Below are 23,139 nucleotides of genomic sequence, written 5' to 3' on the forward strand. Positions count from 1 at the left end.
CTTCATTTCTTAGATCCATGATCCATCATTCATGTGAGATGAGAGAATGCTACTACTTGGAGTATTGAATTAGGAAAGAATCTACTAAGTAATAAAGCTTGCAAGATCATTTGATCCATTATGTGTTATGAATCTATGATGAAAATGGTACATTTCGTTCTTTGAGCAAATTAATACAAGAATCTTTGAGTCCATTTTGTTAGCATTTCAATCTTTAAGAGGTCATCAAGTTGTAGGGTCAAAATTATCCTTCCGTGCAATTTCATTACTACAAATTATACAGACCCCACTACAAACCACGTGTATTTCATGCACCAATCCTGTGCCCATATGAAAGAGCAGACAACAGAAATAAACTTTACAATTCGATCAAGTAAGCCTAATCTCAAAGAAGCTAGCCACATTACAAAAAATGGTTTCCTAGTTCGTACTTAAGACTTGACTATTTACACATGAAAAAGTGTACTATACATAATCTGATAAACTACGAAGGCAACGTAACAATATTCAGGTGAGACTGTTAGTGAGGTATTTTTATAGTACGCTCAGTGCTTCAGAAAGTAATTTCTCAAACATCTCCAATTTGTGGCTCCACAATCTTTTGCTTCTTCCTAGTCTCCAGGTACAAAGAAAGTTGATCACGCTTCATTTTGGCTTCCTTCAACTCCTTCTCCAAGCCCTCAATCTGTTCCATTTCAGCAACACAAACAAAATTCCCTATTACATTATTTATTCATATTTACAAAAATTAATCATCCCCTCCAACTCATGAACCACAAGCATGCTATGAATGCAAATTTTACCTACCATCTGTTTCAATTCATTCTCCTTCTGCATGTGTTCCTCACACCTGCAGAAAAGAGTTTCCAGGTTTCAGTTCAAGAACAAAAGCATAGGAGCAAAATAGCAATTAGCCTAAAGCCTCAAAAGAAATCAAACACATAAACCAGTACTTGAAAGATAGCTGTCCATATACTGGTCAGGGATGTATGGATTCTCAAAAAGAGAGGAGCCATGGTGCCCAACCCTCCCCCGCAACCACCCCCCAACCCCCCCCCCCCCCCCCCAAAAAAAAAAAAAAGATTAGAAAGAACAAAAAAAGCATACAGTGCAGGGTGAAAACCTCATTGTCCATTAGTGCAAGTATGGACCCTCCAGTAGCAAGCCTCAGCTGAATGCTGCTTTCCCCATCTCCCCTTCTGTCTCCCTCTTTTTTCTTTTTAATTTTATTTTTGAAATATAAATACTAGAAAGACTGAAAAACTTAACCATACATTACAGGCCAGGCCAGGCCATATTTATGTTACTGATCCTCGGAACGTTTAGATCATAAAATATGGAATCATTTACCTCATGAAGAGTTGTATGTTCTCTTCACATATTTGATCAACTGAAATAGGCCCTGAACCATCCATAGATGCTAATTGATCATAGGAACCCTGCAATATGTAGACATTCAACAAGGACTTGCAATTAAATATGGTATTTTACCTACCACATAGAATGCAATATGAATGGTAATTTTACTCAGAAACAGAGGTGCATGATTGCCCATCCATCCACATAAAATTTATAAATATATACACATGGATAAGAATTGACATAACAGATAGGTATGGGTAAAGATCAAGCAAACATGTTAAGTATTTGAAATTTAACACACAAATACAGAGAGAGAGAGAGACCTGTCATATGAACAGATGTGAAAAATGAAAATGCCTGATTTCATGCAAATTATGTGATAGTACCGCATCTGTTTGATTGGTACACTATTAGAATGAATAAGAGGGGTCAACCATCAAATTTTGGCTGCCGCTTCCACAGAAAATTGCAACAACTTTCTTTTTTATAAATATTAGTTTGCAAATTGCAACACATACCATTTTTTTTTTTTTGGTAAATTGCAAAATATACCCCTGAAGTTTGGGTTGTTTGGATTTTACACCCCAAAGTTTCAGAAATTTGATTTTACACCTTAAAGTTTGGTTCCATTAGCAATTCGTCCCCTCCAATTAGTTTCTGCTATTAAGTGACGCATCATCATATTGACATTTTTTTTTTTTTTTTTTTTGCCAAATCACCCCCAAACGAAAATCCCAAACCCATGCCACCGATTAACCAAAGCTCCTAGATTACAAGAATTGCCACCATTGAAATCCCATTGACGCCGCCACCGCAAGAGCCACCACCACCATTACCCTTACTTGACCAGTACCACGCCGCCGCAGTTACACTAGCAATCCAGGGACCCTATATCAATAGGTAATTGTGGGGTTTTGTTTTTTATTTTTGAGTTTGGCAGCTTTGGAATTTGGCTAAAACAGTGTCTTATAATTTGAGTTTTGTGTATTCACTTTGGCAAAACAGCGTCATTTGGGGCTGATTTGGCAAAAACAAAACACGTTAGTGTGATGATGTGTCACTTAACAGTAGAAACTAACCAAAGGGACGAACTGCTGACATAACCAAACTTCAAGATGTAAAATCAAATTTCTGAAACTTCGGGGTGTAAAATCTAAACAACTCCAAACTTCAAGTATATTTTGCAATTTCCCCTTTTTTTTTATAGGTAAAAAACCTTTAAAACATACCATATTTAAAATATCATGCATACAAATTGTACAAAGAGTGAGCATAAAAGCATGCATCTAGGCCCAGTGGAGCCATCACTAAGGAAGGTTCACTCAGGCAAAACATGGCAGTAGATTTATCCATGACAATTAATTTTGGCTGCTGCTTCCACAGAAAATTGCAACAATTTCCTTTTTAATAATTACTAATTTGTAAATTGCAACACATACCTTTTTTTTTTGCTAGGTAAAAAATCTATTACACATACCATGTTAAACATATTATGTATACAAACTGTACAGAGAGTGAGCAGAAAAGCATGCATCTAGGCCCAGTGGAACCATCGCTAAGGAAGGTTCACTCGGGCAAACCATGGCAGCAGATTTATCCATGACAATTAATTGGTTTTAGAATAGTGTGAGAGCCTGGGTCATGTCCACACAAGATGCACACAGTATCAGATATGTCCCCAGCAACAGGTAATCATCCCGTGTACCAAAAGATTCCCTCAAATTTTTGCACAATCTCACTGGGCCTACCATTTTGAGGGTAACAAATAAGAAGTGTGGAGCACATTCGCCTCAAAATTTTGGGGGTTAAATGATGCAGAGATTCAACCAAAAAAAACTAAAAATAAATAAATAATAATCTAAATCATTCATAGTTGGGCATCTAACAATAGTGTACAGCACGTAAATCCTGTTCCAAAATAGTTTTGCAGCCACTTACAGTGTGTCCATTACTCAAACCCTGCCCTGTGTTAGCTGGAAGACTAACAATAGGCTGTACAACCTCCTGCCCCAAATTAGCAGCAAGTCCAATAAGAGGTTGAACAAGGGGTTCCTTTTGCGCATGATGTGGTCTGAAATTTGGAGGCTGATATCCCATTAAGTGACAGTGGCCTTTCCTGTTTTGCCCAAACAAATTTCACCAAGTTAAAACAATGTCCAAATTCATAACTCTAAAGATGACAAAGACATTCAAAAAAGACCATTTAAACTAGTTAATATAAGTGCAAGATATAATCTATTATAACTAACAACACTGACATAAATAAAACATTATTGGTGAAGGAAATTGTACAGCATCACCACTGCATAATAGTCAAGCTTCATATATACAAAACCCAACCCTCCTAAAAACTCACAATTGATAATAAAGAGGAATTTAAGAAACAAAAGACAAAAAAAACAAACATATAGCACATGATAAGATTCTGAAGTGGTTGGTAGGCAGCCTCACCCCATTTTTTTTTTTCCCAATTATTGTTAAATTACACACCCCTCCATCCTGTTAGCATAGAAGAAGGAAGTCCAACTGGGCCATAGCTGATTGACGGTAGACAACCTTGACCTCGAATTTTGAAGAGAAACACAATAAGATTCTAAATACCAAACCGCCCCCCCCCCCCCCCCCCCCCAAACCAAAAAAAAAAAAAAACACACAAACAAGAAAAAAAATTCTACCATCATGCCAAAGGAGAAAACACTCATTGCTTTTCTACAAGATAAGGGGATAATGGCCGTTAAGATGTCGATCATGTGAGGAGGATTGAATCTCATCACAGGAACTGTGGGGAGGGGTGATCATCTAACATTCCCTATACCTTCAGCCTAACACTACCAAGGTTGATAGGGAGCAACCTGTAGAAATTTACAGCCAAAAGGCAGACTCAGGGGTCTGGCTTTTGGAGGATGTGCCGAAGGAGCTAGGGTTTATCACAGTGGTGACAAAGGAGGAAGAGATGATGCTGAAGTTGGACAACCGAGCCATTGTAGTGTATAAGGAATCCCCTGAGCCAGGAGGCGAAATAGGTATGACCCCTCACAGCAACACTTGTCAGTGCCTCATTGCAATGATGCCCTCAAGGTCACCCCTACTAAGTTCCCTTGGGGGCAACACTAGTTACCAAAAGCTGGATTGCAACAAGCCCTTGGACTAGGTTCTAAAGCAAATCAAGGATTTAATAGAGTCCTGGGGGTGTCTTTTGAAGGTTTAAAAGACAAGGTCATGACAATTTTTGAGGTTATAATGGCCAAATGGCAACAGAGGGGTAGCAATGGAATGTGTCCAAAGCAAATTTCGAAACCAACAATTATGGGGCTTAGAGAACTAAAGACCCTATTATCATTGGTGAACTATGACCAACAAGGCTCTAATCAGTTGGTGAATGGCCATAGACCAAGGGGTTTAGTGTTGACTTAATGAATCTAAAAATCATCTCATGGAATGTCAGAGGTCTAAATAACAAGGAGAAGAGGTTGCAAGATAGAAATGCTCTCAAGATGTGGAAGGCTTGGAAACTAAACTAGAGGTAATCCACTGAGAGGTGGTGAGAAGTTTTTGGGGTAATAGGTTTGTTGACCGGGAGTATCTGGAAGCAAATGAGGTCACAGGAGGAGTGTTAATACTGTGAGATAAACAAGTGGTTGAATTTCTGGATTGTTTCAAAGGTTAGTATCCAATCTCTTGTAAAGTTAAGAGTGTCAAAGGCCAGTTTGTGGATGCAGTTTCTGGTGTGTATGGCCCTAATGTAGATGCTAACAAAAAATGTCCATGGGAAGAATTAGTGGGGTGTTAGTTGGTGACAAGTGCCGTGGTGTATCGAAAGCAATTTTAATGTGGCTCGTTGCCCTAGTGAGAGACTGGGCAAGGGAAGACATATAACAGCTATGTGGGAGTTCTCAAATTTCAGTTCAGAATTGGATTGGTTGGATTTGCCACTGATAGGGGTAAGTTCACCAAGTCCAGTATTCAAGAGCCTCCGTCTAAGTCTAGGTTAAACATATTTTTATTCAATGGAGTAGGAAGAGCATTTTTATGATCTAACCCATAATGTGTTGCCTCAGATACTTTCAGATCATTTTCCATTTGTGCGTCATAGTGGAAGGTTTCATCCCACAAAATCTCATTTTAAGTTCGAAAACATGTGGTTACAACTGGCTGACATTGTAGACAAGGTGTGGACATGCTCGAAGGGCTATCAAATTTAACCTCTTAGCTTTGTTTTAGCAAGCAAGTTAAGAGTGTTCAAGGAGGATCTAAAGAAATGGAACAATGTGTTCTTTGGTGATGTGGGGATTTTTTTTTTTTTAAATGTTATTAATAGAGATTCAGTTTTTGAAAGGGAGGAAATCAGGCCCTCATCTTTGGAGGATAGAACAAGGAGAGTTGGTACTTTGGCGAAGTTGAAGAAAACCATGTTTTAAAGGAAATCTCTTGGTGACAGAAATAAAGAGCCTCGTGATTAAAGAAGGGGATAAAAACATAAATTTTTTCCATCGCCTTGTCATTAGAGAAATAACTTTATTGCCAAATTATCCAATGCGGAGTGGACTTGGGACACTAAGGATAAGATTTGGGATTATATTGTTAATTCTTGGAGGTTTACTGTGCCAAGTAACACTACAGATCTAATGATGATTTCACATCTATTATTCACACACGACGCCTTGATCTTTTATGTTAATGACCCCAGACAAATTCATCATATGAAGTATTTTTTGCTGTGTTTTGAGGCTTTTTTGGGGGTTAAAAACAAACTGGGGAAGCGTGAGACTAGTTCCTATTGCTGTACCAGAAGTGGAGCAATTTAGCCCATATCCTTGGTTGTAAGGTTTCCAATCCACTTATTAAGTATTTGGGGCTGCCATTGGGTGCAAAATTTAAATCTAGGGAGATTTAGAACCTTATTCTTGAATGGAGAAGAGGTTAACAGGGTGGAAGAAACTCTATTTGTCTAAAAAGGGTTGACTCACACTAAGTAAGAGTAACCTCCCAAGTTTGCCAACTTATTTCCTTTCCCTTTTTCCCATTCCCCACAACATTGCTAAGCACATTGAAAAGGTGCAGAGGGATTTCCTTTGGGGTGATATGGGTGATGGATTTAAATGTCATCTTTTTAATTGGAAGCGTGTATGTTCTCCAATTCAACAGGGGGCTTGGGAGTGAGATATATGGTGTCATTCAATTAGTCACTGCTTGGCAAGTGGCTATGGTGTTTTGCTACAGAGAGAGGAGCTTTCTAGACAAAAGTAGTGAGTGCAGGTATGGTAGTGAATGGGGTTGTTGGTGTTCGAAGGAGGGTGGGGGTGGGTATGGTGTTTGCTTATGGAAGTATATTAGATTAGGGTGGAGTCAATTTTCCAGGTGCATTAGATTCTCAATTGGTCATGGAACTAAGGTTCGCTTTTGGCATGATTGGTGGTGCAGGGAAGGTGCTCTGAAGAATGCATATCCAAAGTTGTATAGTACTGCTCAGGATAAGGAGGCTGCTGTGGCAGACTATTTATGTTGGAATGTAGGTTCTATGAATCTATGCACTGGGAAATTACTGTCATGGGAGCTATTCATGATTGGGAGATGGATAAGTTTGACCATGTTAAATTACCGATTGTCCCAAAAGCTAAGCTATTGGGATATGGTAAATTTAATCATTTAATCACATACTTCTAACACTCCCCTTCACGTGTGGGCCGAAACTACCTTTAATAAGTGAGGCCCAACACGTGGGAATTTTAATGGGAGGTAGAGTGGAAGAGATAGGGATTGAACTCAGGACCTCCTACTCTGATATCATGTTAAATTACTAGTTGTCCCAAAAGCTCAAACTATTGGGATATGGTAAATTTAATCATTTAACCACATACTTCTAACATACCACTTTTATGGACCTCATCTATTCAACAAAAATTAGGAGGGATATGGAAGACCAACTTGGTTGAAGGCCTATCAAGAGTGGGTTATTTGAGGTGAAACCTTTTTGTAAAGTGCTTTACATTGGAGACGTGGGCTCTTTCACTTTGAAGAGTATTTGGAAGGCTAAAGTCTGCTTAAGGTAGCTTTCTTTACATGGACTAATCTGTTGGGTAAAATTCTTACGTTAGATAACTTACACCAACTTTGATGTTCGTAGTAGAATGGTGTTATATGTGTAAGAAGGACAGGGAGAATGTAAATCACTTGTTGCCACATTGTGAATACGCTAAAGAGTTGTGGTCTCTAGTGCTATGTTTGTTTGAGGTGCAGTGGATTATGCCTCATAGAGTTCTTGATTTGTTAGCATGTTGAAAGGGGAAATTTTCTAAAAATGAGAATAGTGACATTTCAAATGCGGTATCTCTGTCTTATGTGGACTATTTGGTGGGAGCATAATAATAGAGAGTTTGAAGGTTTGGAAAGGACTATGACGGATCTAAAGATGATCCTTTAACAAGCGTTGTTTGATTGCATGGCTGTTTTTCCTAGCCTGTCTTACTGCACTGTGTTAGAATTTGTAGACTGTTGTAACTTTTTTTGAGTTTTGACAATATATAAGCACACATCCTGTGTAATAGGTGGTGTCCTCTTTCTTTGATAAAATATTCTTACTTATCAACATTTTTTTTTTTTTTTTTTTTTCTGGTAAATCTTCTTAAACATTAATTCTCACATGTTAACAAACCAGTAATCATTTAGCATCTGTTTCAGCCTAGCTTCTAGCCGGATAAACAGCGATGATCGCTCAAAATCCTGCTTGTCATGTGCTGGCTCTATAAAATTTGCTTCAAGAACTCCTACAACATAAAAGGAAAAAACAATGAATAAATGAAAATTTGATGGAAGTGTTTGACACAAGAAATCAAGGGAAAGAGGGTACCAATAACACCGCTCCCTTTTGAAGAACCATCAGCAGAGACTTTCCAGAAAGGCTAAAAAAATATGAAGAACTAACCAAGTCAGTAACATCAACTTGTATCTCAACAGTCCCACTATAACACGAAACACATTCCACTTATCATATAAGCAGCATAAAAGTTAGCAGAACTTCCATGAATTTATTCAACTCCCTAAGTCAACAGAGTATTATACAGTCAAGTTTGACACAGCATCTCACACAAAACAATGTTCTGGGTTTAAACCAATCCAAAAGTTAAAACCTCAAATATAAATATAAGTACATACATAGAGATAAAATAAAATAGGAATACACAAAAACAAAGCAAAAAAAAACACACACACACACGCACACAAGCATATCGGATTACATAGAGAGGTTACTTCAGCTTTACCAAAACTTACCCTGATGAGGCGATTTTTATGGTACACATTGAATCCACAAACAGGAATTGAAGGAAACTCCTTTGCAAATCCAATAGTTGTTTCCACTGTAACCTAAACCAAACAGACTAATCAAATTTTCAACTTCAACAAAATTGTATATCAGGTCATGAGCTAATATGAACTTCCACAAATTAATAGTGCCTTTAGAGGGGCCAAAATTTGACACAAGGTTGAAGTTTAAAAATCCTTGAAAAACATAAAAATCTAGTCATCCCATAATATCCAAGTTGTATACACCCGGTATACCTGGATGCTCTATTTTTGAGATCTCAATAAAAAAAAAAAAAAACATATCCAAGTTGTCAAATGCATACATTTTTAAGAAGACACAATCAATTCTTAATCATCTCCAATCTTCAAAACTACTTTCCAAGTTTACCCTCTTAAAAAATGAGGATGTGGTGGAAAAGTATAAGCGAAGAGTATTGTGGAGAAATTTAGAAAATTTATGGTTTGATACTTGGACCAGGACAAACATTATAGACAAGAAAGGTTGCAAATTTAAGCATACATTGTGGGATGGAAGGAACATCAAACATGAATAGTGAGAAACATAAAAATCTAGTCATCCCATGATATCCAAGTTGTATACACCCGGGATACCTGGGTGCCTCTATTTTTGAGATCTCAATAAAAAAATAAAAAATAAAAAAACATATCCAAGTTGTCAAATGCATAAATTTTTAAGAAGACACAATCAATTCTTAATCATCTCAAATCTTCAAAACTACTTTCCGAGTTTACCCTCTTAAAAATGAGGATGTGGTGGAAAAGTATGAGTGAAGAGTATTGTGGGGAAATTTAGAAAATTTATGGTTTGATACTTGGACCAGGACAAACATTATAGACAAGTAAGGTTGCAAATTTGAGCATACATTGTGGGATGGAAGGAACATCAAACGTGAATAGTGAGAAACATTCATCCCATAATATCCAAGTTGTATACGCCTGCTATACCTGGGTGCCTCTATTTTTGAGATCTCAATAAAAAAATAAAAATAAAATATCCTAGTTGTCAAATGCATACATTTTCAAGAAGACACAATCAATTCTTAATAATCTCAAATCTTCAAAACTACTTTCCAAGTTTACCCTCTTAAAAATTGAGGATGAAGTGGAAAAGTATGAGTGAAGAGTATTGTTGGGAAATTTAGAAAATTTATGGTTTGATACTTGGACCAGGACAAACATCATAGACAAGTAAGGTTGCAAATTTGAGCATACATTGTGGGATGGAAGGAACATCAAACATGAATAGTGAATAAAAGTAACAAAGTACGAGTACAAAATGTAATTCCCTTTTCATTATTATCATATTCTTCTTTTTTGATAAGACTAATAATTCCCACTGATAGAACCTATAAGAGATTTTTGCTTTCCAATTATACTACAGAAGTGAACATCCATTCTTATCAAAGCAACCATAACACCAGAAAGGGTCACAAAATACACCGCCCCAAAATGAATAAGTGGTGAAGTTATCACTTCCAATTTTATTTGTTAAAACTTTGACATAACATATGTAATGGATGACTGCTTAAACAATTATCAGGTTATGACTTGCACTTGTCCACGCATTTCGATATAGGGAAGAGCATCACATGACAAATAAGGTACAGTATTAGATTCTCGAACAATAAGACGCAAAAACCCTACTATATTGTATTTTTATTTCACTTCTTTGTCTTAATGAAAGGACATTCTGATGAAATTTTCAAGAGTTCTAAGAACTCTTTATGGAGAACTATCAGGAATTCCAAAAATTTAAAATGCCATTTTGATGCTCCTTTAAGGCTGGGTCCTCATCTTATGATAGTTATCCATTAAGGAACATATAGAGACCAGAATTATTAAATAATTACCATGTTTATATTGTCTACATCTACCACCATAATCATTGCACCTCTTTTGGCTTCTTCTTCTTCTTTTTTTTCTTTTTTTTGATTAGTAACAAACTTTATTAAAGCAAAAACTTCTAAGTATCATCAACTCTTACCTCTTTTGTTCCCAGACCTAGCTGGGGCTTGTAACTCACCACATTTGAATGTTGCAACTCATCAGCAATATTTAACTGATGCACAGGTTTCCCCCTTAATACAATACTGAAGTTTTTAAATTTTCTTAGGTACAAAATGGAAACGTAATCCTGTGCAAAGATATATAAATAAGTTAGAAAAATTTGTAGGAATCAAACAAGTGATACAAACAAATAGAAAATGAATAGGCTAAAATGCAAATTGCATCCTTTAAAGTTTGACTGAAATTCAATTCAGTCCTCTAAGTTTACTTTCATTCAATTGAGTCTACTAAGTTTCAAATTTATTCAATTCAGGAATTTCGTCCAATTTTGTTAAAAAATTGCCATTAAAAAAATATTTTTCACACACGAAAAATATATAAAATTAACAAAAATATTTATAGATTTTTTATGTGAGAATTTTTTTTTTTTTCCAAAAAATCTTTTCCATTGGTTAATTGCATACTTATTATTGGAAATTTTTTAATGGAATTGGACGAAATGCCTAAATTGAATAAATTTGAAACTTAGAGTACTCAATTGAATGAAATTAAAGTTAAAGGACTAAAACGAATTTTTAGTCAAACTTAAAGGTTTAATTTGCATTTTAGCCAACTAAATATGTAAACAAAAACTATGAAAGAAATCTAACAAGTGACACTGGCAAAAGGGCAGAGAGAGACAGAGAGAGAGAGAGACCAAACACAAAAAGTACAATATAAAAGGTTACCCTTAAGGAATAACGGATGCGGTAAGATATATGGGATTGGAGCTCCACTGCTTTTTTGTTTAATTTTGTCAGGCTTCCACGGCTGGCTTCATCTCGCAGCCTTATATCCTACATCAAAGATCAAATGAGAACCATGCTTGCTTTTGTAATTAAATTTATTTAACATATCAAAATGAGAACACCCTACATCATTAACCACAACAAATCAACAATAAGAAAACAACCAGCATATTGAAATACACATACAAGCATGCATAGACCCCACCCAAAACCATGGCTGATAAAACAGCAATCAGGATCAAAAGATTTCTTTTTCTTTTTTTAATTATTGGTACACATGTACACAGTGGGTTATGAACCCAGAAGCTCACCCTCCACCTTGGTCTTGCAAGGAGAGGAGATGCCATTTGAGCAATGGTTCAATGGCCGGATCACAGGATTTTCTTGATTCTACAATCCCAGTTTTTACAAATGATCCAAGTTGTCCTATAATTGGCAGTCAAGTAGTATTTTCTCAAGCTCGTAGGATTATAAAAACGATAAAATCAAATTGTTAATCAAACTAGGATTAGAGCAGCATGTAAAAAGGTACTTGGGCTCCTTCGTCAACCTTTTGAATCAACAGCCATATAAAATTATATCACGGTTATGAAGAATTAACCTTGAAAAACAAATGATATAAAAGATGGTAAGAGAAGGAAATATTAACACTCATTATAGACCACATCAACTGAAATTTGTAGTCCCTTCAATTTTTGAACAGAAATTAACAGGAAAATTTTTCGTACAACTATTCTACTAAAACCATTGAATTAATATACTACTTCTCATTAAGAAATATTATAACAAACCAATATACAAAACCCCAAGGGGTAGCACAATTGGTTGGGGACCAACTCATGAAGCAGAGATAACCAGTTAAAACAAATAAATAAAAATTTTCCTTCCCCCTCCCCTTGGGGTCAAAACTTACTTATCAATATATTTATACCATGGAAAATTGCATGCTTGACATTAGAAACCACAGTGGGACAGCGGTAGTTAAATCACACTCTTTGCCCAGTCCTTATTCAATCCAAGTTTTAATATGGCTCCACAGTACATTTGAAACAATCAACCCCTACGGTTTTATAAATTTTCAGAATGGTCCAGTGATTAGAAGCAGATAAAAGTTTGTATTTATGACCATTCAGATTCAAATGCATATGTTTTAGAAATTTTCACAAGATTAAGATCAAATTCTTAATTGCATCAATCCCAATCGAAAATTGTTCCATAACTTGGTAAGTGCTAATCACGCAATCAGTTGAAACTACCTAAAAATAATAATAAAGGAATCAACTGAAATTTGGGTCAAACTAAGGGAGAGAGGGGTAGGGGGAGGGGGAGGTGGTGGTTGAGAAAATAATTGCATAATCTTTTGATTTTGTACACGGTGGTGGTTGAGAAAATAATTGCATAATCTTTTGATTTTGTACACTTGAGAATTAATGAGTTCTTCAACAAGCAAAGCCAAGAGTTAAAATAAAGAGTTCAGAAAATAAAATTTTTATTCATCAATAATACATTCTACAGGAACAAGTTCCAATTATTGTGTAAAACAAAAATAAATACCCCTCAAGAGTTACATATTAAAAAAATAATAATAAAAATAAATAAATAAATTAAAAAACCTCCAAGAGTTGCATCTAGAGTTAACAATAATAAAATAATCAGAACAAATAGGCACTCTAAATCTTTTCATGCCATTCAGATTGCCTAAAAACATCTAGTTAATGCAGATCCATAAGAGAAAACTCATATTAAATAACAGTACACTGCATAAATGCAGCATACCTCATCGTCATCATCAAAACTCAATTCATAAATGCCTTCATCATTCAGCCACAAATTGTATATTATTATTTTTGTTCCATGTGGTCCGATATCCTCAAACTGAAAAATGGGAAACGAGTGAGTCAGCGAAGAAAGCACATAGCACACACGCAATAAGTAGAAATAAGCAACGTTTAACAGCTCAGAGAATATTTGATTCCAACTTCACTGGTAGCATCAGCCATGGTAGCCAAAACATTAGTTTCCCTGGGAATAATTCCAACAAAACCTATTTATACGGTCTGAATTTAACAAAATTGAATGTAGTAAAAGGAACCTGAAGCATGAGCTCCTCCTTTGATGGAAAGGGAGACCATTCGAGGATGATTTTCAAGTTAGCAGACCAATCATCTTGGGAGCCATATATAATTGGTTCAGCCCAATTGCCAGAAACATCATAATCTATCTGCAACCATAGTGAGGCCAAAGAAATGAAGTCTAAAAACAGAAGTTAATTGCTAAGGCTAAAAATTTTGAACATTAAGGATAGAAGGAATCACCATTGGAACAATTACGTCATCCTGCCCAGTTCTCCGCAAAAAGGTATAGGATAATAAACCAACACTCTGAGTTGCTCGGCTGAAACACATGCAAAAAGAAAAATATCATAGAATACAGCAGAATAAAACTTAATTCCAGCAATCAGCAAAGAATTTTCTTAATGACCAAAAAAAAAAATAAAGAGGCTACATCACATACGATACTACCATCTAGAAGTGATGGTATTGACAGCAAGGCACATTTAAAGGAAGATAAGCTCAGACAAAGACATGACCTTAATGTATAGAGATTTGAGGTTACCTTCACACTCATAAAACCAGAACATCAAATGCATCTCACATAGCATAATTGTATTTTCTCAAATAGATGCTACTCAAGTAGGATTCATGAAGTGAAGTATTGTGGCTAATACAGTTGCCCATAAGCCCCAAAAATTCAATCCACAAACAAAACCTTAAGCCATAATGTTTTCAAATCCCAACTTTGTAACCATAATCAAAATTTACTTTGCATTAATAGCTCAACAACCTAATATTCCTACAAGGTTGGATTGATAGTGCAGATATCTTCTCAATAGTAATATACAGACTTACATACACATCCACTCACATGAACAAACACATAAATATGTCAAGTCAAGATAAAAAAGTGTTTAGAAAGAATGACCATTTCACTGAACCTTCCACTGGAGTGATATAATTAACTACAATATATAATGGAATGCAATTAAAGAAAATTCCGAGCATACAACCTGTGACCAAAATACAATGAATTTAAAGCATAACGCAGGAGCCAAAACAGGGGGAAAAGCTTAAAAATACCTTGCACTAGTTGCACGACTGAGAACGATAACATCAGCACCAAGTCGCATGGTACTAGTCTTGAATCCATTACCATCTGAAAATAAACACATAACCTTTGGTTCAAAAATAAGAAAAACATACAATGATCTTGAAGTTGAACGCAAGTAAAAAAAAAAATTACTTATTAAAAAAAAAAGAAAGGAAAATGAACAAAACTATAGTAAAAATCTGAAAAACAAAGATTTAGCTGCAATGTTACTCAATTTGCTTCTGGAGCTCAGCAAGGGTTTAGAGACATTAAGTTGATAAACATATGTGCCCCGGAGCTGTTCAGAGGAACAGTCTATATAAAATTCATGTCACTTTCCTTTGCTGGAACATCATTTTACAGGAAAAAATAATAATAATAATGGTTTCAGAGGTGGAAAAAATTTAGAGGATTCTTTTTGGAACATTGGGAAATAGTTCATACAACATTTCTTTTTGGAAACATTGGGAAATAGTTCATACAACATTAGGCGTTGTGGAAGAAGATTTGTGCACAAACAAGCCGTAGGTGGAATGCCAACTAGTATTAACCATCTGAATTTATATATGAGCACCCTATTCCCTCATATCTTCTTTATGTGCCTGAAATTGCTGGACAAGATTGCAAAGGTGCTTGGTTTATCAAAACAAGGCAATTTTGAATCTCCAGTGTTTCACAAGGTAAATTTCTATGGATAAAAATGTCATAAAATAATGTTTAGATCTCCAAGAAAAAAAAATTCTTTTCGTTTTAAAGGACAATTAAACTACTATATTCACAGAAACCACAAAAACATGCACTAGACATACATTAGAAAGCAAAAGGAAAAATAAGATGTACATTTCAACCATAGACCCTAACATCACAATGTACACACATAACCCCAGACTCCATAAATTGTTTTCTTTGAAATAATAAAAAAATGCACCAAGCAGGTGTAATAAAAAGGGACCATGCTACCACTGTCATAGGACTCCTCAATCTCTGCCATCTCCTAGCTGTGTGTGCGTGTGTATATATATATATATATATAAAATGGCCCATAAGACCACATATAAGATTAAAAATACAAAGAAACAAAGAGTTTAAAATCTTCAAAATTGTTTCTCTTTTAAGAATCCTATCAACAGAGAGGTTGGTATGTTTCACGTTTTTTTTTTTTTTTTTTTTTTTCTCCTTGATAGAAACAAGCAGACCTTAAAATGAAGGAATTGACAGCAAAGACCGTAACCAACCAAGTTAGTATTTTATTTTCTTTCAGTCCAAGTTTTTTTTTTTTATTAATCAAAAAAATATTTAAAAGTCAAAGTAGGACTCCTAATGCTTATAGGATAGGAAAGAACCTCTATATAAGAAGGGATGGAGTTCATTAATGAAATTGTTGAGTGTTTTGAACATTGAGGCATGCTGGCCTTTGTGTGTTCTTTTCTTCCTTTATCTTCTTCTCTTTCTTGTGGTGCTGTTCATAGGTACTATTCATACAACCCCTGAACACCATAAAAATCCTCTCTTTTTCTTCTTCCTTAAAACCTCAAATCATCTTTCTTTTACCAATAAAAACCACTAAACCCACATACTTTCTTCTATCAAACAGGCATCAAATAATTCACCAAAATTTTAAGTCCTATCACAACTGATAACCATTTCTTCAACAATTCTAAACCCTTGATCCAAAAATTCTCCAAAACCTAAATCCACCACAAGCACATCTTTGAACCAACAAGAGAGAGACAAAGTACCACTCCAAAGGCCAAAGTCTATTTAGTGTTTACTTTTGAGAACAGTTTCCCAACACTCCCATGTCTCCCCTTCTTCTCCAAAACTCACAAGCCACTTTCTTCAAAAATATAGCATTCCAATTTGCTCACCAATGTCAAAAGTCAACTTTGCCACATTGATCCCTCATTGCAAGACTTAAATTTTGTCAAAACACTCGTATCTAAATGTTTTCAAAAACATCCAAAAATGACCATAGTGTTTAAGAAATCAATACCATATTTAGAAACTTAAGATTATGTGACTTGCAAAAAAAAAAAGGCAGAATATGTATTCAAAATTCTAATTGAATGGAGGAAAAGAATACATGTTGCCAAAAGATTCCTTCTCGAGTAGTTTTCTTTGTTTGGACTGCTGCTTTAGGGAAATGCTTAACGATTGACAATCTATGGAAAAGGAAGATTTGGATATTGGATTGGTGCTATATGTGCAAGTGTGATGGTGAATTGGTTGATCATCTCTTTCTTCATTGTCCAATTGCAATGGATTTGTGGGCTATGGTGTTTTGGTCGTCATCGAAATGGGTATATATGGTTGATGGTTCCCCACTGCTTATTGTGATGTCTTTGGAGGGAGAGAAACAGTCAGTGCTTTGAAAATAAGGAGAGATCCATATCTAACTTGAAACTATTTTTCTTTAGAACTTTAATGGATTGGTTGGCTGTATTGTGAAACCAATCATTTTTATCTTTTCTTGATTTCTTAGATTCTTGTAATTTTTGTTCTTGATTGTTTCAACCCTTGTACACTACTTGTGTACTAGGGTGTTCCCCTTTTTTTGACATCAATAAACTTATTACTTATCAAAAAAAAAAAAAAAAAAAAACATGTTGCCAATCCCAACTAAACTATTGAGAATCCATAGCCGACCCCAAAAATTTGGGATTAAGGCTTGTTGTTGTTGATGTTATATGTATCCAATAGTCTCACTATTTTTTTTTTTTTTTTGGTAAGTTACGCAGCATCACTAATGACCCCACTATCCACCTTACTCTTACAAAGAAATGAGGTGCCATTTTAACTAGAGCTCATTGGCACTAAAAATTGCTTCTTAACACCAATCAAAAACAAGAACCAGAAGTTCAACATAAAAATATTAGACAATGTAATTATGCAAATTAATCCATTAAGCTAGAATCAATGGAACAAGATGATCATAATGATTACACTGTCCGATTGTTGTATTTGACTTCTTAGAAGAATAGCCCAAGCTCATGCATTTCCGAATACGTGCGGGGTCCATTCCACCACCATCATCTGAAAGGACAAAAGGTCTCCTATTTGTATATGTTATTAAACCACATGCATGAAACCACTAAACATAATTACAGTAGCAACAAGTAGGCATATGGATGCCAAACCTTGGAAAAGCAAAGCCGGAGAGTTATCCTTCATAATATCAATTTTATCAACCTTCACAAAAGTTGCACCATTGTGAATCTGAAAAGATAGCCAAACATTAAAAAATAAAAAATAAATTATAAAAATAAAAAATAAAAAAAACAGTTAGTTCCCATCAAAATTTAAACAGTACTGTCTTAAGCAGCTGAGTAATTCAAGCATACCACTCAGATTACTGATCCCTTTCAAGCATGGAGGATTCAGTTTAAAAAAGAATAATAAATGTTTGTGTGGCAATAGTAGATGAGGCAACCATGAGAGAAATTCTGTCCAGTTAAAAATCTCCATTACTTTTTTTCTTTCATTATTGGCTTTAACATACCGTTTGGTTCACGTTTCAAAATTCCTATAGGATTCCTAGGCTTTTTCCTTGTTTAGTTGCAAACCAATCATGGGAATCTAGATGCTCACAGGCATCCAGATCCAACAAATCTCATCCTTGTAGGAATATGGGCTCTAATGAAAACATGGATATCCATGTTCTCACAGCTAGGTAAAGTTCTATTTTTTCCAAAATGGTAATAATATCCTTATTTAATACTATCTAACTAAAAAAGATGTAACCCCTTTCTCATCTTGTCAACCACTCTCTCAAATTTCCTCCATACAAGGTTATTTTGGAAAACATAGATAATTGCTGCAACGTTTGCATGTATGTTTTTGGTCATTTATGGGCCAAATGAAGACAATCTTAGAGGTACTTTGGGGAGTTGTCTAGTGTGTTTCAGAGTGGAATGTGGGGTGGTGTATAATCGGGGACTTCAATGTAGTTCATTTCCCATGTGAGAGGTTGGTGAATCTCTTCTGCCATGTTGGAGTACTTGGAATTTATTTTGGAGTAAACTCTGATTGACCTCTCATTGGAAGGAGGATCTTATATGCGGTTGAATAACCCCAACAGTCCTTTCATGTTCCATATTGAGAGGTTGGTGCTATGATTCTATTATCCAAGAATGCCTACGTTTTGTGTTAGTCAATAAATTAAAAGCACTCAAGGAGGATTTGAAGAGGTCAATAAAGCAGGAATTTGGAGATGTGGGAGTAACCAAAAAGCTGGATATTGACCGATATCAAGTGGATAGATACCAAAGAGATAAGTGAAGGCCTTTCCAAGGGTAAAGAAATCAAAGAGAATTAAAAGCTAAGTTGGGAAAACTTGAACAATTAGAAGAGATTTTGTAGCGTCAAAAGTCCCAAGTTGCATGGCTAAGGGAGAGGGTTAATAACAGGTTCTTTTATGGCTGGCTAATTCCCAGGAGGTCAAATTTTATGAAGCTAGACGTGGAAGGTGCTTGGCTTACAAACAGGAATGAGTTAGACACGATAGTACAATTCTATGAAGATTTTTATAGAGAACTATGGATTGGCGACCAAAGGCTGATTTTTATTTTTTATACACATTGTGAATCCCAGAGCATCACATGGTAGCAGACTTTTATTTTTTATATTTTTGGCAAAGCATTAGCCAACAGACTTATTGACACGATATAAGAACTATTTACTTTTCCTTTTGCACAGCTTAACCAAGAAAAATTTAGCTTTCGTGACAATTTTTAAAAGCAACTCACACACAGTCAATCGTATGATGTTGATAATTACAAGTTACTACTTCAGTTACACAGTAAAACATAAATGATATTTGAGTTACCTCATCAACAGCATTATCCAAGAGCTCAGCAATTGCTGCCACAAATCAATCAATCAATCAATTAACAAGAAAAATCAAGTTGTAAATATTTGCATATGTTGAGCATTCACATACAAATATTCTAGACTTTTGTCTCTTTACATTATTTCTTTAATTAGTAAGCTAAGTTACTCGCGCAACCGGTGGATTTTAAACCCAAGACCTCACCTCCAACCCCATTATTATAACAGGAGGAAGGTTCAATTGTGCTATAGCTCATTGGCTATTCCAAACTTTGCCTCTTATCTATGGAAATTCAAAACAACTAAAAAAAAATAGAACTCTATGAACTGTTTTACTGCTCCAGTGATACACAATTTGATCATCATTTCAAAAAAAAAAAAAGAGCTAAATTTCAGAACAACATTGTCAAGTTGCACAAATCGTCATTGCATAAACTAAAGCAACTAAAATTACTTTAAAAATCACCCGATTCCAACACAAGTTTCGGATTCTATATACATTGTCATGCATTTTATTTAAGCTAAATCTCAGCTTCAAGTTATATAAATTACGCAAGTAAAAACCAATTGAATTGCAGTTTGATGTTAAAAACAAAAGCCTAAAGCTCACCACCAAAAGCCCATTTATGAGAAGTGGCATTAGAATGAAGAAACTTGGGGTGAACTCGGGCGTGCTCCAATTGACCTGCATTACAACTTTTTCAGTATACAAAAAGTTACAATTGAGAAGAAAGAATTGAATATCATCATCAACATGATAGTTGAAAAGCAACGCAACCGTGGTCTAAAGGGGGTCTTGTGGTGGGACCCACATCGTAGGCCCCGGCTTTCCAGAAACTTTGAGAGACGAGGTCTTTGTTGGATGAGACCGGCGTGAGTGCAACGGAGCTCTGTTGTTGCGACGTCGTTTTGTTGTTGGTTGGTGTTGCTCCGACTCCGCCATTGGCTTCATCGTCGCTGATATCAACTTCAATGACTTTGGCAGGTTCTTTCTCTACTTTGGGCGGCATTTTTGGAGTCCTTGAGTGAAGAGTCACTGGAATTCGTGTTAGTTTCGAGGATTAGGGGTTTGATGCATTTCTAGAAAATTAGTTTAGTATAAAAGTTAAAGAAAGAGCAAAATTAAGTGGTGAACTTGTAAACCTTGATTGCGTGAAAAGTAGAGTTTGAATGAAGCCGGAGATGGCTGCCAATCGAGAGAAGAGAGAGAGAGAGACCCGGTGCCCGGAGTGAACGGAAGATGGAGTGTAGAAGAGGACAACCGGACGAGTGAAATGGAAACGGTGCGTTTAGCTTGTTTAGTAAAGTAAAGGTTTTTTTTTTTTTTTTTTTTTTTTAATCTAGCTAACAAGATATCCCACCCAGGAACTCATCTTTAAACCTTCTACGCAGGTCAGCAACTGAGGCCATCTAGCCATTATGCCAAGAATCGAAATTACAAAAGGACTTACAAGCTCCCCGCTTGACCTTGCTAAACCCACCAGTAGAACTTACTGACACGACTACGTGCAAGCTCCGAATCCACGGACTCCTTCTTTCTTGGATTCTCTACTCAACTACAAGCTCCCACGCTTGATACTCTTAACCTATAGAGATTGAAAAAAGCAACTACCAGAAAACCCAGTGTAAAGTAAAGAAGCTCTTCTAGATCTCACAAGAGATTTACACAAAACAGCAAAGTATGAGCAACAACTCAACTGGAGCAACTCTAAAAATGTGGCTAGGGTTTTTCTTTATATACCTAGGGTAAAAACAGAAAACCAAAACGTTTAATGAGTTAGGGCTGAGTTGGAAAATTCTGCAGAAAAATATTCTGCCCGAGATTCGATCAATCGAGTCTTTCTTTCGATTGATCGAGCCAGGCTGAAATGCACCAATGCATCTGTAGCCTCTCGATTCCAACTTTACATGAAAGACCCAACTTTGAGCAAGCCTAAACAAGACTAAACAACCTGTTTTGATCATGGTTTGCCAACAATACAAATTAGAGTTCTAAATACATAAAATCCTAAATCTTTAGAACCTAACACATTCCATTCTTACTCAAACCGTGGTTTTTCATCCCTTTCCTGAGTTTTCCACGTATATCTTGTGTCTCTTTTTACATTCTTACCATCACTTTCTTCTTCCCAAACGTGTGTTATGTCAAAACTAGTATCCTTGTCGCTTATAAGCTTTTTCATGTAGATGTACTGTTAGATAACTTATTTTATTCTTTTATATAAGCTCAAATATAACTTGCACGTACAGCCATTTAGCAACTATTTCAATAGTTGACATGTTTTTGAAACATTTTTGCAAACTAGCATCTTGAGTTTTAGANTTTTTTTTTTTTTTTTTTTTTTTTAAATAAAGTAAATAAATTGGTGCTATAGAATTTCAAATTATAACATAGGCTTTGTGATAATTGACTTTACTAATTGAGCTTAACTTGAACCCACTTGAGTGTTATACTTTGTATAAGTTGAATAAAACTTAATCCAACCCACTATGAGGTTTTTTGCCATTGTACATTACATTACTAAAGTATTGAGAATGCATATATAGTTGAATCTAGACCCTGCACGTGGAATGGCTATGAGCAAAAGAAGAGGAAGTGTTGGCTAAAAGATTCTATTCTTGGTCCGTGCTAAAGGCGTGACTGCCTTGGAAAGGAGATTCCAACTTTACATGAAAGACCCAACTTTGAGCAAGCCTAAACAAGACTAAACAACCTGTTTTGATCATGGTTTGCCAACAATACAAATTAGAGTTCTAAATACATAAAATCCTAAATCTTTAGAACCTAACACATTCCATTCTTACTCAAACCGTGGTTTTTCATCCCTTTCCTGAGTTTTCCACGTATATCTTGTGTCTCTTTTTACATTCTTACCATCACTTTCTTCTTCCCAAACGTGTGTTATGTCAAAACTAGTATCCTTGTCGCTTATAAGCTTTTTCATGTAGATGTACTGTTAGATAACTTATTTTATTCTTTTATATAAGCTCAAATATAACTTGCACGTACAGCCATTTAGCAACTATTTCAATAGTTGACATGTTTTTGAAACATTTTTGCAAACTAGCATCTTGAGTTTTAGAGGCTTGCGGTCAGTGAAGAAATTCAAGTTCCATGTCCTGGCAATGCTACCGTGGAATTGTAATCCATGCGGAACTCAAGCCTTAAAAACTTAAGTTTTATAAAGGTGTTGTCGTTCTTCTGCTTTGTTCTTTTCAAGCAACCATCAACACCCAAGCCTCACACATTGCTTTGTTCTTCTCAAGCAACCATCATCACCCATGCCCAGAAGATTAAAGGCTGAAAAGATCCTATACCTAGAAGATCGAAACCAAACAAGATCGAAGGCTAGGGTTTATAAGAAGATCGAAGGTAATGGTTCTTGGGGTTTTTGAGAAGAATGAAGGCAATGGCTGGGGTGAAGAACGAAGGCAGTGGTTCCTAGTATTTCTGAGAAAAACGAAGGAAGGGGCTAAGTGAAAGGTTCACAGAGATGGCAAATTTGTTGGGTTTGGTTTTACTAGTGTGAGAAACTTGAGTTTTAAAGACTCAAGTTTCACGTGGATTTTTTCTTCCACATCAATTTGGTACTCGAGTCTCTAAAACTTTAGTTTCTTCATTGAACTCAAGCCTTTAAGACTCGAGATGCTAGTTTACTAAAATGTTTCAAAAACATGCCAACTA

The 23,139-nt window shown here is 35.7% G+C and overlaps 1 protein-coding gene across 2 annotated transcripts; it reads right to left on the reverse strand.

Moving 5' to 3' along the window:
• Window positions 1–230: 230 nt before the first annotated feature.
• LOC111992712 (protein MICRORCHIDIA 2) lies at window positions 231–20,738 on the reverse strand. Of its 2 annotated transcripts, none has more exons than XM_024024572.2 (19): window positions 20,598–20,738; window positions 20,233–20,490; window positions 20,065–20,139; window positions 19,453–19,487; window positions 17,765–17,843; window positions 17,571–17,660; window positions 14,618–14,693; window positions 13,796–13,874; window positions 13,573–13,701; window positions 13,257–13,355; window positions 11,421–11,528; window positions 10,670–10,819; window positions 8,632–8,724; window positions 8,210–8,261; window positions 8,015–8,126; window positions 3,301–3,478; window positions 1,351–1,439; window positions 808–850; window positions 231–685 (listed from the first exon to the last, which is right to left on the reverse strand). In XM_024024572.2, exons 2-19 carry the CDS (start codon window positions 20,462–20,464, stop codon window positions 569–571), a joined length of 1,836 nt encoding a protein of 611 aa, XP_023880340.1. In that variant the 5' UTR covers window positions 20,465–20,490; window positions 20,598–20,738; the 3' UTR covers window positions 231–568. The 2 variants fall into 2 exon arrangements, with proteins under 2 accessions (XP_023880340.1, XP_023880341.1); XM_024024573.2 differs by having other exon boundaries at window positions 20,233–20,474; window positions 20,598–20,735.
• Window positions 20,739–23,139: the final 2,401 nt, after the last annotated feature.

The sequence above is a fragment of the Quercus suber genome, unplaced genomic scaffold, assembly GCF_002906115.3.
Source record: "Quercus suber isolate HL8 unplaced genomic scaffold, Cork oak 2.0 scaffold_100, whole genome shotgun sequence".
NCBI lineage: Eukaryota > Viridiplantae > Streptophyta > Magnoliopsida > Fagales > Fagaceae > Quercus > Quercus suber.

Coding starts and splice junctions, on each gene's coding strand:
- LOC111992712 (XM_024024572.2), bottom strand. CDS start 20,464: ATGCCGCCCAAAGTAGAGAAAGAACCTGCCAAAGTCATTGAAGTTGAT. Junction 17,661..17,764: donor TCCGGCTTTGCTTTTCCAAG/GTTTGGCATCCA, acceptor TTGTCCTTTCAG/ATGATGGTGGTGGAATGGAC. Junction 13,875..14,617: donor AGTCGTGCAACTAGTGCAAG/GTATTTTTAAGC, acceptor CATGTGTTTCAG/CCGAGCAACTCAGAGTGTTG.